The sequence below is a fragment of the Microcebus murinus genome, chromosome 24 (genome assembly GCF_040939455.1).
Source record: "Microcebus murinus isolate Inina chromosome 24, M.murinus_Inina_mat1.0, whole genome shotgun sequence".
NCBI classification, from domain to species: Eukaryota; Metazoa; Chordata; class Mammalia; order Primates; family Cheirogaleidae; genus Microcebus; species Microcebus murinus.
In genome coordinates, this window is record NC_134127.1 from 21,587,399 (window position 1) to 21,602,966 (window position 15,568).

The following is a 15,568-nucleotide window of genomic DNA, read 5'->3' on the forward strand; positions in this document are numbered from 1 at the left end:
TAGATTTCTATAGCATGTATTTATCTTGTTTTCTCTCTCAGGCTGTTACAAGTATTAGACATGATTACTGATAATGGCCTTGTTTTGTTGCAATTTATAAGAGTGTTTCATTACAGGAAAGTCATCATCCTATCTTAAAAAATCCAGACGACGATCTGCAGTTGGTGTTCGGGGCTCACCTGAAACAAACCATCTGATTCGTTTCATTGCTGAACAGCAGAATTTGAGGACTGCGAAGAGATCTCCTTGGGCACGGAATTCCCCTGCGCAGGTATGATTTTCTTCTAGGTTCCATCATGAAGCTTTTGTGCAATGCTTCTACTTTCTAGTATATCTCGTCTGTTTTGGATCTGGAGAGAGAGAATTTTCTCTGTGTCTTAATGGAGAGTACACAATGGATATTTTAAGAGTTATGAGACCCTGGATAGAAATGGCTTTCTAGAGGAGCTTTCTGTTTTATTTTGCACATTTTTTTCTAGTCAGTGTCCATTTTTCTATAATGAAGTGAGGCACTACAACCTTTTTCTTTTAATATCTTATCTCTGAACTTCTAGTTTTTTCATGACTACTGTGTGTTAGTTTATAGGGGCAAGGGTTTTCCAGGGCAAAATGTATTTGGGACGACCTTGTGCAAGGAGCAAATTAGTCATCATCTGATGGGGATGTATATAACTATACAGCAGTCAAAGAGATGCATTTATTTAAAGTAGAAGTTATTCACCCTGCGGCTAAGAAACATCCCGATCCCGTGGCTTCCTGTAATGCCTTGAGTTACACCAAGACCCCTTCCTGGAGCCTCATATACCACCCTCTGGGCTCCTCTCCCCATCTCCTTCCATTTGCTGGGCGTGCCAGCCGTCATTCTGCCCTGTCGTCTTTCCACCCAAGGCTTTGGCTCTTGTCCTGCCTTACTCTTGCAGAATTCTTCTCTTAAGCCATTTTCTCATTAGGAGTTTTGGGTTTAACTTGGATTTTACTTCAGGCAGAGTTCTCTCCTGGTTCTAGCCAACATAGCACTTTTAGGGACCCAACCGTATTAGTACTATTTTGTCTAGTAGCACCTCTTGTACCTGGAGCTATGTTCATAGGTTTTCAGAATTTCTTTCTAGAATGTAATTTCTCCCCTGGATACAGAGCCCCTGGAACAGTTTCTGGTCCATGAAAGGAATGTTGAGTGACCAACACAGATCATAAGTCAAAAGCATCCAAAAAGCAATACATTTGGGATGTTTAATTTATTTTGTATATGAGCATTGGTCTCTTTCTGCAGCAGGAAATAGAGAAAAAAAAGTTTGACTAGAGAAACTTATGATTTGCTTTAAGCAGCATCTCAAAATGCTCCAAGTTCCTGGGGTATTAAGCCTACCCCTACCATGTTCAAATAAGAGTACTCAGGAAAGCACATTCAAGGTAAACTGTATGACCTTGAGATAATTTTTTCTGTATCTCATATATGTAGATGAGTTGGCCACAACCCTTTTCTGAATGTTCTGTGCTGTTTATGTCATAAAGGTTTACCTCATCAGCATGTTTGGATTTAAAATGTTCTGTTAGTGTGTAATAGAGAGTTTGCTTTATGAGTGTATTCACTGGGGATAGAATCAGTGTGTGAACAGAGCACCATCAAACATGGCTTCAGGATTTTAACTGCTGCTTCTCCATATGGTAGCTTAAAGGGAGGTAATTTTTTACTTTTGCCTACTGATGTAATTTTTTAAATTTTTCACATGCTCGCTATCATTGGAATTGTGTTTGCAGTCCAAATAATAAAGGGGGGAAAAAAACCTGGATACAGAACTTAATCAGTAACTTATTTTATATGTAAACCAAACTCTTAAGTTTTATATTACTTTCCTTTATTTGGCACTTCTGCTAGTATGAATTTCATTTTAATCAATCTTTGGCTGGAACCCTGTTAGTGGGGTGTCCAGAAAGCTCCTGTGTTTACACCGTCTGACTTTGTATTTTCAGCAAATGGCTGGCTTCAGCCCTACGGAAGCAAGCATCCTCCAGGCACCATACAATCAGGAACATTTAGCTGGGGAGAGTTGGAGGGGAGAGTAATGTGAGCATGGGTGTCTGAGCACATAGGCCCTTTGTGTCCTGCCCTGGCCTCCCGGACTGGAGGGTACGGGTGGACTGAAGGAGGTGCGCTGAGACGCATGTGTGACACGTGCTGTGCAGATGACTTCTCATGGACACCTACAGCACACCTTTGGTAGAATTTCCACGTGGGCTGGTTCCTCCTGTCCCTTGTTCTTTGCCTCGTCCCAGGATTCAGTGGATTTTTTGTGCCTTCCATATAATCTCAGTCTAGCCTTTCAGCATTTTTGTGCTAATAAACATCTTTCCCTTTTCCATTCAAACTTGATTCACTGAGGTGAATCAGGCAGGAGGAGCTAAGGTATGAATGAAGGCCCTTAAACCCCTCAGAATCCTTCTAGGAGTTGTTTACTCCCCGAATAATGGGGGATATACTTTTTATGAGTTTTTTTTTTTTTTTTTTTTGAGACAGAGTCTCGCTTTGTTGCCCGGGCTAGAGTGAGTGCCGTGGCGTCAGCCTAGCTCACAGCAACCTCAAACTCCTGGGCTCGAGTGATCCTTCTGCCTCAGCCTCCCGGGTAGCTGGGACTACAGGCATGCGCCACCATGCCCGGCTAATTTTTTTATATATATATCAGTTGGCCAATTAATTTCTTTCTATTTATAGTAGAGACGGGGTCTCGCTCAGGCTGGTTTTGAACTCCTGACCTTGAGCAATCCGCCCGCCTCGGCCTCCCAAGAGCTAGGATTACAGGCGTGAGCCACAGCGCCCGGCCTTTTTATGAGTTTTTTAAAAGCATTTCAACCTACTCCAGACATCTTTTAGTATGATCCAGGGACTCATCAGTGTTAACAAGCATATAGCTGTGCGTATCACTTTTGTGCTTATCACTGTGTGTATTCCTCTTTGCTCAGGTTTTGCTAAAAGTTGGAAGAGCAGAGGGGAGACTGAGAGGATTACAGCTCACCAACTATTCAAACTGGAAATGTGTAAATCCAGGTTGAAGAGGCTCTGCCACATGAATCCATTACCCCTGATTTTCAGAAAGCCTTTGATGTGCTATATTAACCCTGAATTCAAATGGCTGTAGGCCTCGAATACAGAAACTGTTTGATTTGATTTATGATATCCTATATGTTTTGTACTTTCACAGGGCAGCCCTGCGCTGTATCGAAATGTTAACTCTTTAAGAGAGCGAATATCCTCTTTCCAGTCAGTTTTTCACTCCATAAAGGAAGACGAGAAAATGGCTAACCGCCTGGAATTGTCAGAGGCAGAAGACACAACAGACTTGAGTAAGTAGGAGGAATTCATGCAATTTTGACTTATGTATTTATAAAGATAAGCTTCTGAGATGTGAGAAGATTTAGTTCTACAGGTGAAAGCAATCTTTTCAGAGCCCAGGTGTATTTTTAAATGGAGCCTAATGTTTAAAATTTAGGACATTTCACACAAAAATATGGATTTCTGTTTTCTGTTAAAAACCCTACTATCAGGCATTCCTGATCCTACATTTTCCACATGGTCATAGTTTTAGGTTTTAAAATGTCAGAGCTAATTAGTTCATTTCACCTATAGAATAGTTTGTAACAAATTTGAGTTTATAAACCTTGATTTTTACAAAATGTCTATTAAGTTTGGCAAGCATTTATTCAAATACTGAACACCAAACCCTGATGTGTTAAAAACACATATATCCAATCTGATAATCTGCCATATTTTAACTCTTAGATTGTATTAATAATTCATTTACTTTTTCAGTAATTTTTTTTTATTAATCACAGAGGATTTCAGACACCAGAGTTAGACAAAATCTTGGCTGTACTGTAACCATTATAACCATCTGGTGGCTTACATTCTAAGGTTCCACGTGATTTTGTTTTGACTTATGGAACCGTCTTCAAGTGCGCGTTTCGATGCCTCCTTGTGTGCAGTGCTCTGTTAGCCCAAGACAAGTCCGATTCGTCTACCTCTATGGGATATGACCACAGAGGTAGAGGAATGTACTAATTTGTATTTGTAGTTTGTAACTTATCTTTTTGGTTTTTCCCTGGGGTTTTAGATTTATTTACCTCATTGTTATAATTCTGCAGATAATTAAATTCCTTTTTTATAGCTAGAAAGGACTAAGGCACATTGTGGTTGTTTGACAAAATCATGCAGAGTATTAGAAGGTAAGTATATCATTCAGAAGGTTCAAAATAAAAGGTTCCATTGTGAATTTAAAAACAGACATCATATCACACATGCAAATATATTTTAGTGTATTTTTATACATTTTAAGATCTGAAAAGACTTAATTCAAATAATTAAATTTATTAATATCTTTTCAGTAGTGTCATGGTCTCTTGCCTTTCAGTTAGATTTCCTTTTTTGAAGAAGTATCCTATATTTTCCTTTTAATTGATTTAGACTGAAGCACTAAATTTTACTAAAATTATTATAATGTATAAAATTTTAAAATAATATTATGCCTGTGTCATTTTTTTAAAAAAAATTCTGTTTTATGCATATAGCCAAAAAGGAAGATCTTAGTGAATGCCAACAGTCTGAGTTCCCTGCAGAGTTATCATCCAAACGTCGGAGAATATCCCCTGAGAGCAACTCTGACGAAAATCAAACTGATGCTGAAGGAAAAGTAATTGATCTTCAGATATTCGATATTGATACAGACAGAACATGTGCAACTGAAACTTCTGCAGATCTTTCTCAGGTAATTCATTTACTTTACACATAGGAAAATGAGGCTTTGGTTTTGTGCATAGACAATTTTAAGATTGTTGGTGTCTTTCTTCAATTTTAGCACTGTCTTCTGTAGTGTTGTAGCTGGAGTTTTAAAGTGTGTGTGTGTGTTTCCTACCTGCTAATTTTATTGTTACTGGTTGGTATTCTTATCAGAAACAGTTTGGATGGGTATGTTGCTTTTGATTCCTAACCTTAGGAAAAGGACTTTGTGGCAAGGGTAAGCCTTGTTGTCTTCTGGAAGTGAGGGATTGTTCTGGAAGGTGATGGTCCAATGTGTACTGGGGAAGGCAGTCATACAAACAGATGATTTAAGCATAACTGTTGAATAGGATCAAGATTCTGTATGGGGATACTCCTCAGGCCTGGGGTTCTTACATGTCTTCTGCTGCTGGCTGCTAAGAAGTAGGGTGCTATTTAGCGATTTCCCCTTTGTTCAGTTCTTTCAAGTAGTTTTAGGGATTTTTGTGGCTTATAACTACCTAAAGCCTGTCAAGATTATCAAAAGATGATAACCAACGTGACTTACTAAGTTAGGATAAAAATAATACTATTGAAAATCTGTTGACCTTCCCACAGATATAAGCCAAGAGCTAGTCTCGAATGACTGACTTTCGCTTCGTACTCTTAGTGCCGGTTCAACACAGTAGGTTCTCATTTCCTTCCAGAGAGGAGACACCTAATGCCATAGCAGTTGGAACTCTTTCTGCACCTTCTCTGTCACTTAGATCCAGCACTCATCCTGCTCATTTTATTTGAACTTGCTGAACAGAAGTTTGATAGTCATTAGAGATTCTTCAGGGTCCAGCGGGTTTCATTTGTATCACATAATCCCTTATTATCTCTGCATTCTTCAGCTCAATGTGAAATCACCATCTGACAGAGGCAGTAGTAATTTTTTCTTATGAGAACACTCATTAATTATGTGGCCAAACACCACGATTTAGAAATTATTTCTGAACTATATGAATGTATTTTCTATCCTAGCTGTTAATGTTCTTCCTAGCCTAGCTAGTGATATCATTTGGTGTCTGATTAATCATTATATAACACATTTGTTTTTAGAATTTTTTTCTTTAAAGCCTAGCAAATGACACAGCTTCCTAGGCTTTAATAAGGCAACAAAAATGTGTCCTTTAAACTTTTCCTAGGGGACTGGAAATTGTTTTGTGGGATGTTTAGGATGCAATTAGGATGAGTACTCCATTATTAGATCCCTGGATACTTTGAGTTCGTTAGGTAATGAAGGTGGTTGAGCACCAGATTTCCAGGTAATCCCTGATGCTTACTCAAATCTTCAAACAGTTATCAGTAATACTATAAGTAATAAAACATAATACTTCTCTACTCTTTGAATGTTTTCCCCAAGAAATCATCTGAACTTGGTTCAACACAGTCTGGAGCGTTAGTTGAAGAGTCTGTTCCCCTTACAGAGCTCACAGAGGCCTCAAGTGGTAAGTATTTGAGTTTTCCTTAACCCATGAGCAAGGGCCCATTCAGTAGACATGTATGATTAGTGTACTTGTTGGCGCTGATTGGGGAAACTAAAATGATTCTCTACTTTTTAGCATCTCATGGCCTAGTAGAAATGTTTTAGAATTTTGGTTATGCAAGAGATATCCTCTTGTTGGAATTGCACAGGTTTGTCTTAAATATCCTTTATTCTGTTAAGATGCATTCTATACCTAATGTGTTGAAATTATCATGAGATAGTGTTGAATTTTGTCAGATGCTTTTTCTGCATCTATTGAGATGATCACATGATTTTATTTTTCATTTTGTTTATGTAGTGTATTGCATTTATTGGTTTAATAATGCTGAACCATCGGAGCATCCCACAGATAAATCCCACTTAATTATGGTGAAATGATTCTTTTAATGTGTTCTTAAATTCAGTTTGCTGATATTTTGTGGAGTGTTTTTGTATCTGTGTTCATCAGGGATATTGGCCAATGTTTTTCTTTTCTTGTAATGTCCTTAGCTGGCTTTTATTAGGGTAACACTAACCTTGTAAAATGAGTTTGGAAAGTATTCCCTCTACTTTCATTTTTTGGAAGTGTTTGAGAAAAATTCATCTTAGTTCTTCTGGGCTTTTCTTTGGTTTGAGACTTTTTATTACTTCAGTCTCTTTACTCATTATTGGTCTGTTTCAGATTTTCTGTTTCTTCATGATCCGTTTCTTCTAGGTTATCCGATCTGTTGGCATGTAACTGTTAATAATAGTTTCTTATAATCCTTTGTATTTTGGTGGTATCAGTTATAATGTTTTCACTTTCATTTCTCACTTATATGAATAGTATCTTTTTTTTTCTAGTTAGTCTAGCTATGGTTTGTCTGTTTGTTATTTTTTGTTTTTCAAAAAACCAACTCTTAGTTTTGTTATTTTTCTATTATTTTGTAAGTGTCTGTTTCATTTATTTCTGCTCTGATATTTGTTATTTCCTTCCTTCTACTTTGGGCTAGTTTGTTCTTTTTGTCATTCCTTGAGGTATAACATTAAATAGTTTATTTGTGAGCTTTCTTCTTTTTGGATATAGGTGTTTATTCTCTATAAATTTCCCTCTTAACACTGTTTTTGCTGCATTCCATTAGGTTTGGTATGTTGTGTTTCCACTTCTATTTGTCTCAAGGTATTTTTTATTTCCTTTTTTATTTCTTCTGTGACCCATTGGTTGTTTAATTTCGATGTATTTGTGTATTTTCTAAGATTTCTTATACCATTGTAATCCAAAAAGATACTTGTGATTTTAGTCCTCCTAAATATAAGATTTGTTTTGTGACTTAACATATGTTCTATTATGGAGAATGTTCCATGGGCACATGAGAAGAATGTTTTTTCTGTTGCTGTTGGATGGAATGTTCTGTATGTCTCTTACATCCATTTGGTCTAATGGTAGTTCAAGTCCAGTGTTGATGGACTTTCTGTCTGGATGACCTTTTCATTGCTGAATGTGGGGTATTCACATCTTCTATTATAGTACTGCAGTCTTTTTCTTCGGATCATTTAACAATCACTATATGTATTTAAGTGCTCCAATATTGGGTGTGTATGTATTTACAGTTTTTATGTCTTCTTGGTGAATTAACTCTACCATTATGTAATGACCTTCTTTGCCTCTTTTTATAGTTTTTGCCTTAAAGTCTATTTTGTCTGATATAAATATAGTTATCACTATGTTTTTGTTTCCATTTGTATGGAATATCTTTTTCTATCCCTTCATTTTCAGTCTATTTGTGTTCTTACTCATAGCAAAATGAGTCTCTTATAGGAAACATAATTGGATCTTGGTTTTTTTAATTTTGTTTGGCTACTCCTTTTTTTTTTTTTTTTTTTTTTTACTGTCCTGGCAACTGTGGTTTCTATTAAAATGTGTCAGTACTTGTCTAGTACTAGTCAAGAATTAGGCTGCTGTTTTAAAGAGACCCCAAAATATGACAGCTTAAACAAGATGGACATTTCCCCCTCATGCAGAAGTCTGGGAGGCAGTCATTGGGACCTTTTTTTTTTTTTTTTTTTTTTTTGAGACAGAGTCTCCCTTTGTTGTCCAGGCTAGAGTGAGTGCCATGGCATCAGCCTAGCTCACAGCAACCTCAAACTCCTGGGTTCAAGAGATCCTACTGCCTCAGCCTCCCGAGTAGCTGGGACTACGGCATGCGCCATCATGCCCAGCTAATTTTTTCTATATGTATCAGTTGGCCAATTAATTTCTTTCTATTTATGGTAGAGACGGGGTCTTGCTCTTGCTCAGGCTGGTTTCAAACTCCTGACCTTGAGCAATCCGCCCACCTCAGCCTCCCAGAGAGCTAGGATTACAGGCATGAGCCCGTGCCCTGCCTTTCATTGGGACTTAACTAGAATTTGATCTTGTTACTTGTCTTCCTCGAAATGGAGCTTCCCTCCATGGTCTAAGACGGCAGGTCAAGCTCTTGGCATCATGTGTCTTCCCACCAGCTGGAAGGAAAAAGGGAGGAAGAGGAAGGTGTATACAGACCCTTTAAAAGTGCCATCAGCTTGGAGAAAGGTTCACTCTGTCTTTTTTATTGGAGAATTTAATCCATTTGTATTCAAAGTAATTATTGATAGATAAGAACTTGCTACTGCCGTTTTATAATTTGTTTTTTGATTGTTTTGTGGGTACCTTGTTCCTCTCTTGCTGCCTTCCTTTGTAATTTGATAGTTTTTGTGTTGGTATGTGTTGAATCCTTTCTTTTTATATTTTGTCCATCTATAGATTTTTGCTTTATGTTTACCATGAAACTTATATAAAATGTCCTTATAACAGGCTACTTTAAGCTGATAACAACTTGCCTTTAATGGCACACAAAAACTACATTTTCACTTCTTTCCCCCCACCTTTTAGGATTTTGATCTCAGTATTTACATTTGTCTTTGTAATTTATATCTCTTAATTTATCGTAGTTATAGTTGTTTTTAACAGTTTTGTCTTTAAAGCCTCCTAGTAGGGATAAACTTGCTTCATATTACCACCCTTATGGTATTAGAGAACTCTGAGTATGACTGTGTTATACTATTGAGTTTTTTACTTCCATATGTTTTTTGTTATTAATAAGAGTGTTTCATTTCAGCTTTAAGAGCTCTGTTTAGCAATTCCTGTAAAGCAGGCCTAGTGGTGATGAGCTCCCTTAGCTTTTGTTTGTCTAGGAAAGTTTTCTTCTTCCTTCATTCCTGAATTATTCAGGTGAAATATTCTTGGTTGGCACTTTTTTAGGATTTTTTGTTTTTCTCTTTAACACTCTGAATATATCATCCTACTCTTTCCTGGTCTGTAGGGTTTCTGCTGAGAAATCCACTAAAGGCCATGTGAGACTCCCTTGAATGTGATATGTTTCTTATTTCATGCTGCTTTTAGTATTCTTTCTTTGTTTTTGATTTTTGATAATTTGATTGTGATGTATCTTGGCTTTCTTCTCTTTGGGTTGAATTCAGCAGCCTCTGAGCCTCCTGTACCTGGGTGTTGTTGTAGGTCACCAGATTTGGGAAATTTTTAGCCATTATTTTCTCAAATATGTTTTCTAGGCCTTTTTCTCTCTCTCCTTTTCATGAATTCTTACTATGCAAAGTTTGGTTTATTTTATGGTTTTTCATAATCCCCATAGGCTTTCTTCATTCTTTTTCATTCTTTTTACTCCTCTGCTTGGATAATTGCAAATGTCTTGTTCTATAGTCCTTTACCTCATTTTTGTTTTCAAATGAAATCCCAGATGTTACTCCCTAGCAGGATATATTACAGTTGAATTTAATAGCATGTCATTGTCTTTGCGAATACGTCTTATATTTTTGGTCTAGAAGAGATGTAGACACCTTCCACCTCTCATGTTTGTGTTTTTATCTTGAAGGACCCATGGTTGCTGACTGTGTAGAGGGCATAGGATCAAGTGATGTTCTTTCACCTGACACCCTCACTGCAGATGTGAGCCCAGACACAGTCCCTGACGTCAGGTCACCAGCTACTCCAATGTCTAGGAGGGACCCGCCATCCCATGAGACCTTTGTACTTCGTTCTGTGCTGAAGAAACCTTCTGTCAAGATGTTTCCAGAGAGCTTACAGGTAAGCTTTATTTCCTAAAGCAAGTGAATAAAATTAATTTTGGTTCAAAGCAATACCTCTGAAATGTCATTTATCATTCTGGTTTAAAAGGAAATGTCTTACCATAAACTTTTTCCTCATCTTTTCTCATTTATAGTATTATATCAAGTTTCTTTTTCTTTTTCTTTTTTTTTTTAATAAAGTGTATAGTATGTAGAACTTAATATACGTAGACTATAGTTTATAAAAGGTTCATAATCTTAATTATAATTATCAATGCATTCACATTATTATAGTTTACTGATTAGTTTTATATGATATTAGTAATCATAATCAATGTATCCGTCTGTTGCCTGCCTATCCATCCAAAATATCTGGCCTTAAAAATACCTCTTACAGCTGTGCTTTTCCCCCTAAGCTGAGTTAACCTGAGGAAAGAGGAAATTGATGGAAACTAGCTAGCCGTGTAGTTTCCATTGACAGTTCTGGCACACATACAGCAGTACTTGAAGAAAGGTATTGGCCCCATTTGACACCCACTTAGGTTTGCAGTTTGTTATGTGAATCCAGATAAGTCTGACTTGTTCAAGTGCCTAGTTCAAATCCGGACTTGCAAATTAATAGCTTAGCAAATTATTGAACCTTTTTGTGCCAGGTTTCCTTATACGTAAAATGATAATATTAGTAATTACCTAACATGGTAATTTGAGCATTAAATGGAATAATAATATGAAATCGCCATTGGGACCTGGCACATCAGAAATGCCAATCTTTTTTTTTTCAACTCATAAGCATTTTAACATTACTGTGCCTACAAATCTGTTTCTAAAGCCAAAATGAACTAGATTACCTTCCAGCTACATGGATAATTGGTAGTCAATTGCTATTTTAAGTGTTTTAGCAACATTTTGGTTAAAGAGCTGATTTAGGTCTGTAATACATACAATATTGCTTGTTCATATCTTTCGTTTATCCTCTCCTCAGAGACTTGACATATTAATGATCTGTATAACTCTTATTTATTAGCAATTATGGCACAGCAAACATCAAGGCCTGTCATTAGAATCAGGTGAAGATTTTTACAACTAACGATCTTTATACTAAATGGACACACTTGGTAGACAAAGACAAATTTGAGTTGTTTGCTTATTTTTGTGGTCGTTTTAATTAGAAATCTAAAAGTAAACATGAACTTTGCTGTGTAAGTTAACTTAGTTAACAATACTGGTATTCCTAATACTGGTCAGGAAAATGAACTGAATTGAGAGATACCAGATTAAGGAGGTTTCCTGGGAGCGGGACTATTTCTTAGAGCAGGTGCTATTCTTGAAAAAATGGGTATATTGGAGAAAATGAATAACTGTCAATAACAAGGATTGGTCAGGGCTTCAGAATGATGCTGGACAAGCTCGTGTTGATTAAGAGAAGACTTTGATCTGTCCCCAGTCCTGGCAGAACTCTAGTGGCCCTGTGTGTAGGCTTGCCCTAAGTTTTTCTATATGGTTTACAATATCCCTTCCTTACTAAGTTGCCTACTCTGTAATCTTCACTTGGAGAAATATACAGGGGCAAATGCTAACTTCTTTCCTTGTTTCTTCCTCAAGAATGTACTAATATAGACAGGAGATTTAAACATTTATAAGAGATGTTGTGTAAAAGACAAAACACCCTATTATATCATTTAACCTCATTGGGTTTTTTCTTGTTTTAGTGCAATTCTTATATCTCAGACCGTTTATATAATTTTCTTATCTGGCACCATATATTGTACATTAAGCCCTTCATAGCCACTGGTTCTACACCTGTGGATTCAACCAACCACAGATTGAAAATATTCTGAAAAAAAAAAATCACAGCACAACAGTAAAAAGTATTACAAACAATACCATGTAACAACTGTTTACATAGCATTTACATTGTATTAGGTATTATAAGTAATTTAGAGATGATTTAAAGGAGGATGTTTGTAGGTTCTATAAATACTACAATTTTTTTGCAAATACTACATTTGCAAATACTACATTGCAAAGTATTTTGCAAATACTACACCATTTTATATAAGGGAATTGATCATTTGTGAATTTGGGTGTATCTGCCAGGTCTTGAAACCAATTCCTCATGGATAATTGACTATACACTGTAATTCTAGCCATTCACATGTTCCTTAACTTCATTTGCTAGATCAAAGATCGAATGAATTTAACACAAATTTATTGATTTCTGTTCTTTAATTTCGGCCTAAAATACCATATCTAAAGTAATATCTAGGGAACCTTGTTTTTATTTGTGGTTGATATCATGGTGTTTTACGCCAGAATGATTATGAAAATAAAGTTAATCTTCAGTATTAGAGTATCTCTTTGCCCTTGGCAGGGGAAGAAACTCAAAATTGCCATTCTTAATAACTATGTATATATTTTTCTATAGGTAAACATTCATTGATGTTTATTTTGTTTAGGAACATTGTAACAACCTCTGTGATAAGACTCATTCAAGCTTAATCTCAAATCTTGCAAATTGTTACAAAGAACAAAAAGTAGGTAAGAAATTCATATTTTTAAGCCTGGGGATATCATTTTCTTGTTAATAAAATCTGATATAGTATATGGAATTTTCAATGATCTGTTAATGCCCTGATGCTTCTGAATTTACATGGGAACGAGGAACAGGTGGGAAGGATAGGGCTCTTTGGAGAGCCTCAGAATTGGTCTATCCATTTTTACTTAATGGTGGGACTTGTAAAGGAAATTTATATTCTAATTTTATAAACTTTTAAAGACATTCATGCAAAATTTTACTTTAAAATCTATTACCATAGTTTAATTGGAAGGTTGTTTATCTTTTCCATATTGTATTCTACAAACTTTTTTATTATACAAATAATAGCTGAATATAATCATGTTAAAATATCCTAGTATATGCCTTTTAGATAAGAAATACAGCTTAATATTTTAAGGCATTGCCATTTATTTTATAGAAGATCAAGAAAATTGTAAAGCACCCGCCTTTATAAATACGAGGAAGAGGAAAAGAGTTACTTTTGGAGAGGACCTAAGCCCTGAAGTGTTTGATGAATCTTTGCCAGCAAATACTCCGCTGCGTAAAGGAGGAACACCTGTTTGTAAGAAGGACTTAAGTGGGATCAGTTCCGTACTAGAGCAGTCACCAGTTCTTGAGCGATTACCTCAGCCAAATTTTGATGACCACGGGGAGGATCTTGTAAGTTTGAAAAGTATACAACAAACTTGCTTGTATTTTTATCAGGCCTCACATGTTTTGCATGAGCAATAATTATGCTTTGGAGTCAGTAGATGGACTAATTGATATGCCATGGTTTAATCTATTTTCTATGTACATTTTTCCCTATTACAAACAATACTTTGATGACTTCTTGTGATGCAAGAGGATCAGGAGTTTGAAACCAGCCTGAGCAAGACTAAGTAGAAGAAAGAAATAATAAAGATAAATGCAGAAATCAATAAAATTGAAAACACAAATCATTGAAATCAAAATATAGTGCTTTAAGAAAAATTAATAAACCTCCAATTAGACTATTCAGGAAAATGGAGAGAATATTCAAATTACCAATATCAGGAATGAGAGAGGTGACCTAAGTACATATCCTAACAAATATTAAAAGGATAATAAGAGAATATTATGAACAACTTTATGCCAATAAATTTGACACCTTAGATCAGGGGTCCTCAAACTTTTTAAACAGGGGGCCAGTTAACTGTCTCTCTGACTGTTGGAGGGTCGGACTATAGTTTAAAAAAAAATATGAACAAATTTCTGTGCACACTACACATATCTTATTTTGAAGTAATAAAACAAACAGGCACAAAAACATCCACATGTGGCCCACGGGCCGTAGTTTGAGAATGCCTGCCTTAGATAAACTAGGCACATTCCTTGAAAGACACAAACTAGTAAAACTCACTAAAGATGGAATCAATTACTTCAGTGGCCCTATATCAACTAAAAACATTTAAATTGTAGTTAAAATCTTACCACAAAGAAAACTCCAGGGCTGGATGATTTTACTGATGAATTCTACCAAACATTTAAGCAAGTTAATACTGTTGCTACACAGACTCTTCCAAAAATTGAGGACGTGAGAATACTTCCTAACTCATGTCAGCATTAACCTGATGCTAAAATCAGACAGATATTACAAGAAAGGTATGATTCATTCTCCTCATAGACGTAGCAATATATAAAAAGATGATACATCGTAACCACATAAGATTTAGCCTAGGAATGCAAAGTTGGTTTAATGTTTGAAAGACAATCAGTCTAATTTACCTTATATACACCTTATATAGACTAAGACAAAAATATAATCATCTCAGTGGATGCAGAAAAGACATTTAATAAAATCTAGCATTTATATCTGATTTAAAGACACAAAAAGCCTCTGAGCAGGGTAGTGATTCAAGGGAATTTCTTCAAAGTGACAAATTTTATCTCTGAAAAATCAACAGTTACTGTCTTCCTGGCAATTATGTAGGAAAGAAGATTTGATATCTGTCTTTATATTGCCATTTTACCACGAAGTTTCTTAAATAATATTACAGTGTTAGATTGTTTTTTAATGAATTTTCTTATATACTTTATACCAGTTAGAATGTTTTAAATAAATAAACCAAGTAGTAATTTATCAGTGGATCATTATGGCCACTTTCACTTAAAATTTTATTTTTTAGTTTGGTGGATTGCAGTTAATAAACATGGTTTCATTATAAAGATGATTAGTAAATATATATAAAACATATATATTTTTGTGTCAGATATCTTGGTTTTGTGTTGAATTTTTTTGAATCTTTTATAGACCGTCCATCTTTATGCTCATTATAGTTCCCTCCTACCAAAATAAATTCTTACCATTTCTCTTTCAGGCACATTATATATTCACTGAATTTAGTGATATCTAAGTTCTACTCTTTTTTTCCTTTGTATAGGAAAACATAGAACCACTTCAGGTATCATTTGCAGTTCTGAGTCCTTCTAAGTCTTCAATCTCTGAGACTCTTTCAGGTAGTAACTTTTGTTTATCTTATTGTAACTGTTGTTTTCAAAGTGTGTATATGTGAAACTTAATCTTTTTATTTTCTTTAAAAATTTTTATATTTGTTATAGTAATATATATTTGGTTTAAAAACCTAACAGAGCTGGGCATGGAGGCTCACACCTGGAATCCCAGCAACTCAGGAGGTTGAGGCAGGGGGATCCT

General features: G+C 35.7%; 1 protein-coding gene across 5 annotated transcripts in view; it reads left to right on the forward strand.

Annotated features, from left to right (window-relative positions):
* The window catches only part of CDCA2 (cell division cycle associated 2), a 33,532-nt gene that overhangs the window by 2,389 nt on the left and 15,575 nt on the right, over positions 1–15,568 (forward strand). For 3 of the 5 annotated variants that reach the window (XM_020282622.2, XM_020282621.2, XM_075997333.1), the window contains 8 exons: positions 117–271; positions 3,198–3,339; positions 4,561–4,757; positions 6,156–6,240; positions 10,145–10,356; positions 12,794–12,875; positions 13,313–13,554; positions 15,297–15,372. In XM_020282622.2, coding sequence (XP_020138211.2) covers positions 117–271; positions 3,198–3,339; positions 4,561–4,757; positions 6,156–6,240; positions 10,145–10,356; positions 12,794–12,875; positions 13,313–13,554; positions 15,297–15,372 — 1,191 coding nt within the window. Of the gene's footprint in view, positions 1–116; positions 272–1,571; positions 1,681–3,195; positions 3,340–4,560; positions 4,758–6,155; positions 6,241–10,144; positions 10,357–12,793; positions 12,876–13,312; positions 13,555–15,296; positions 15,373–15,568 lie in introns of those variants that run through there. The other 2 variants (XM_020282624.2, XM_075997334.1) reach the window with 2 other exon arrangements.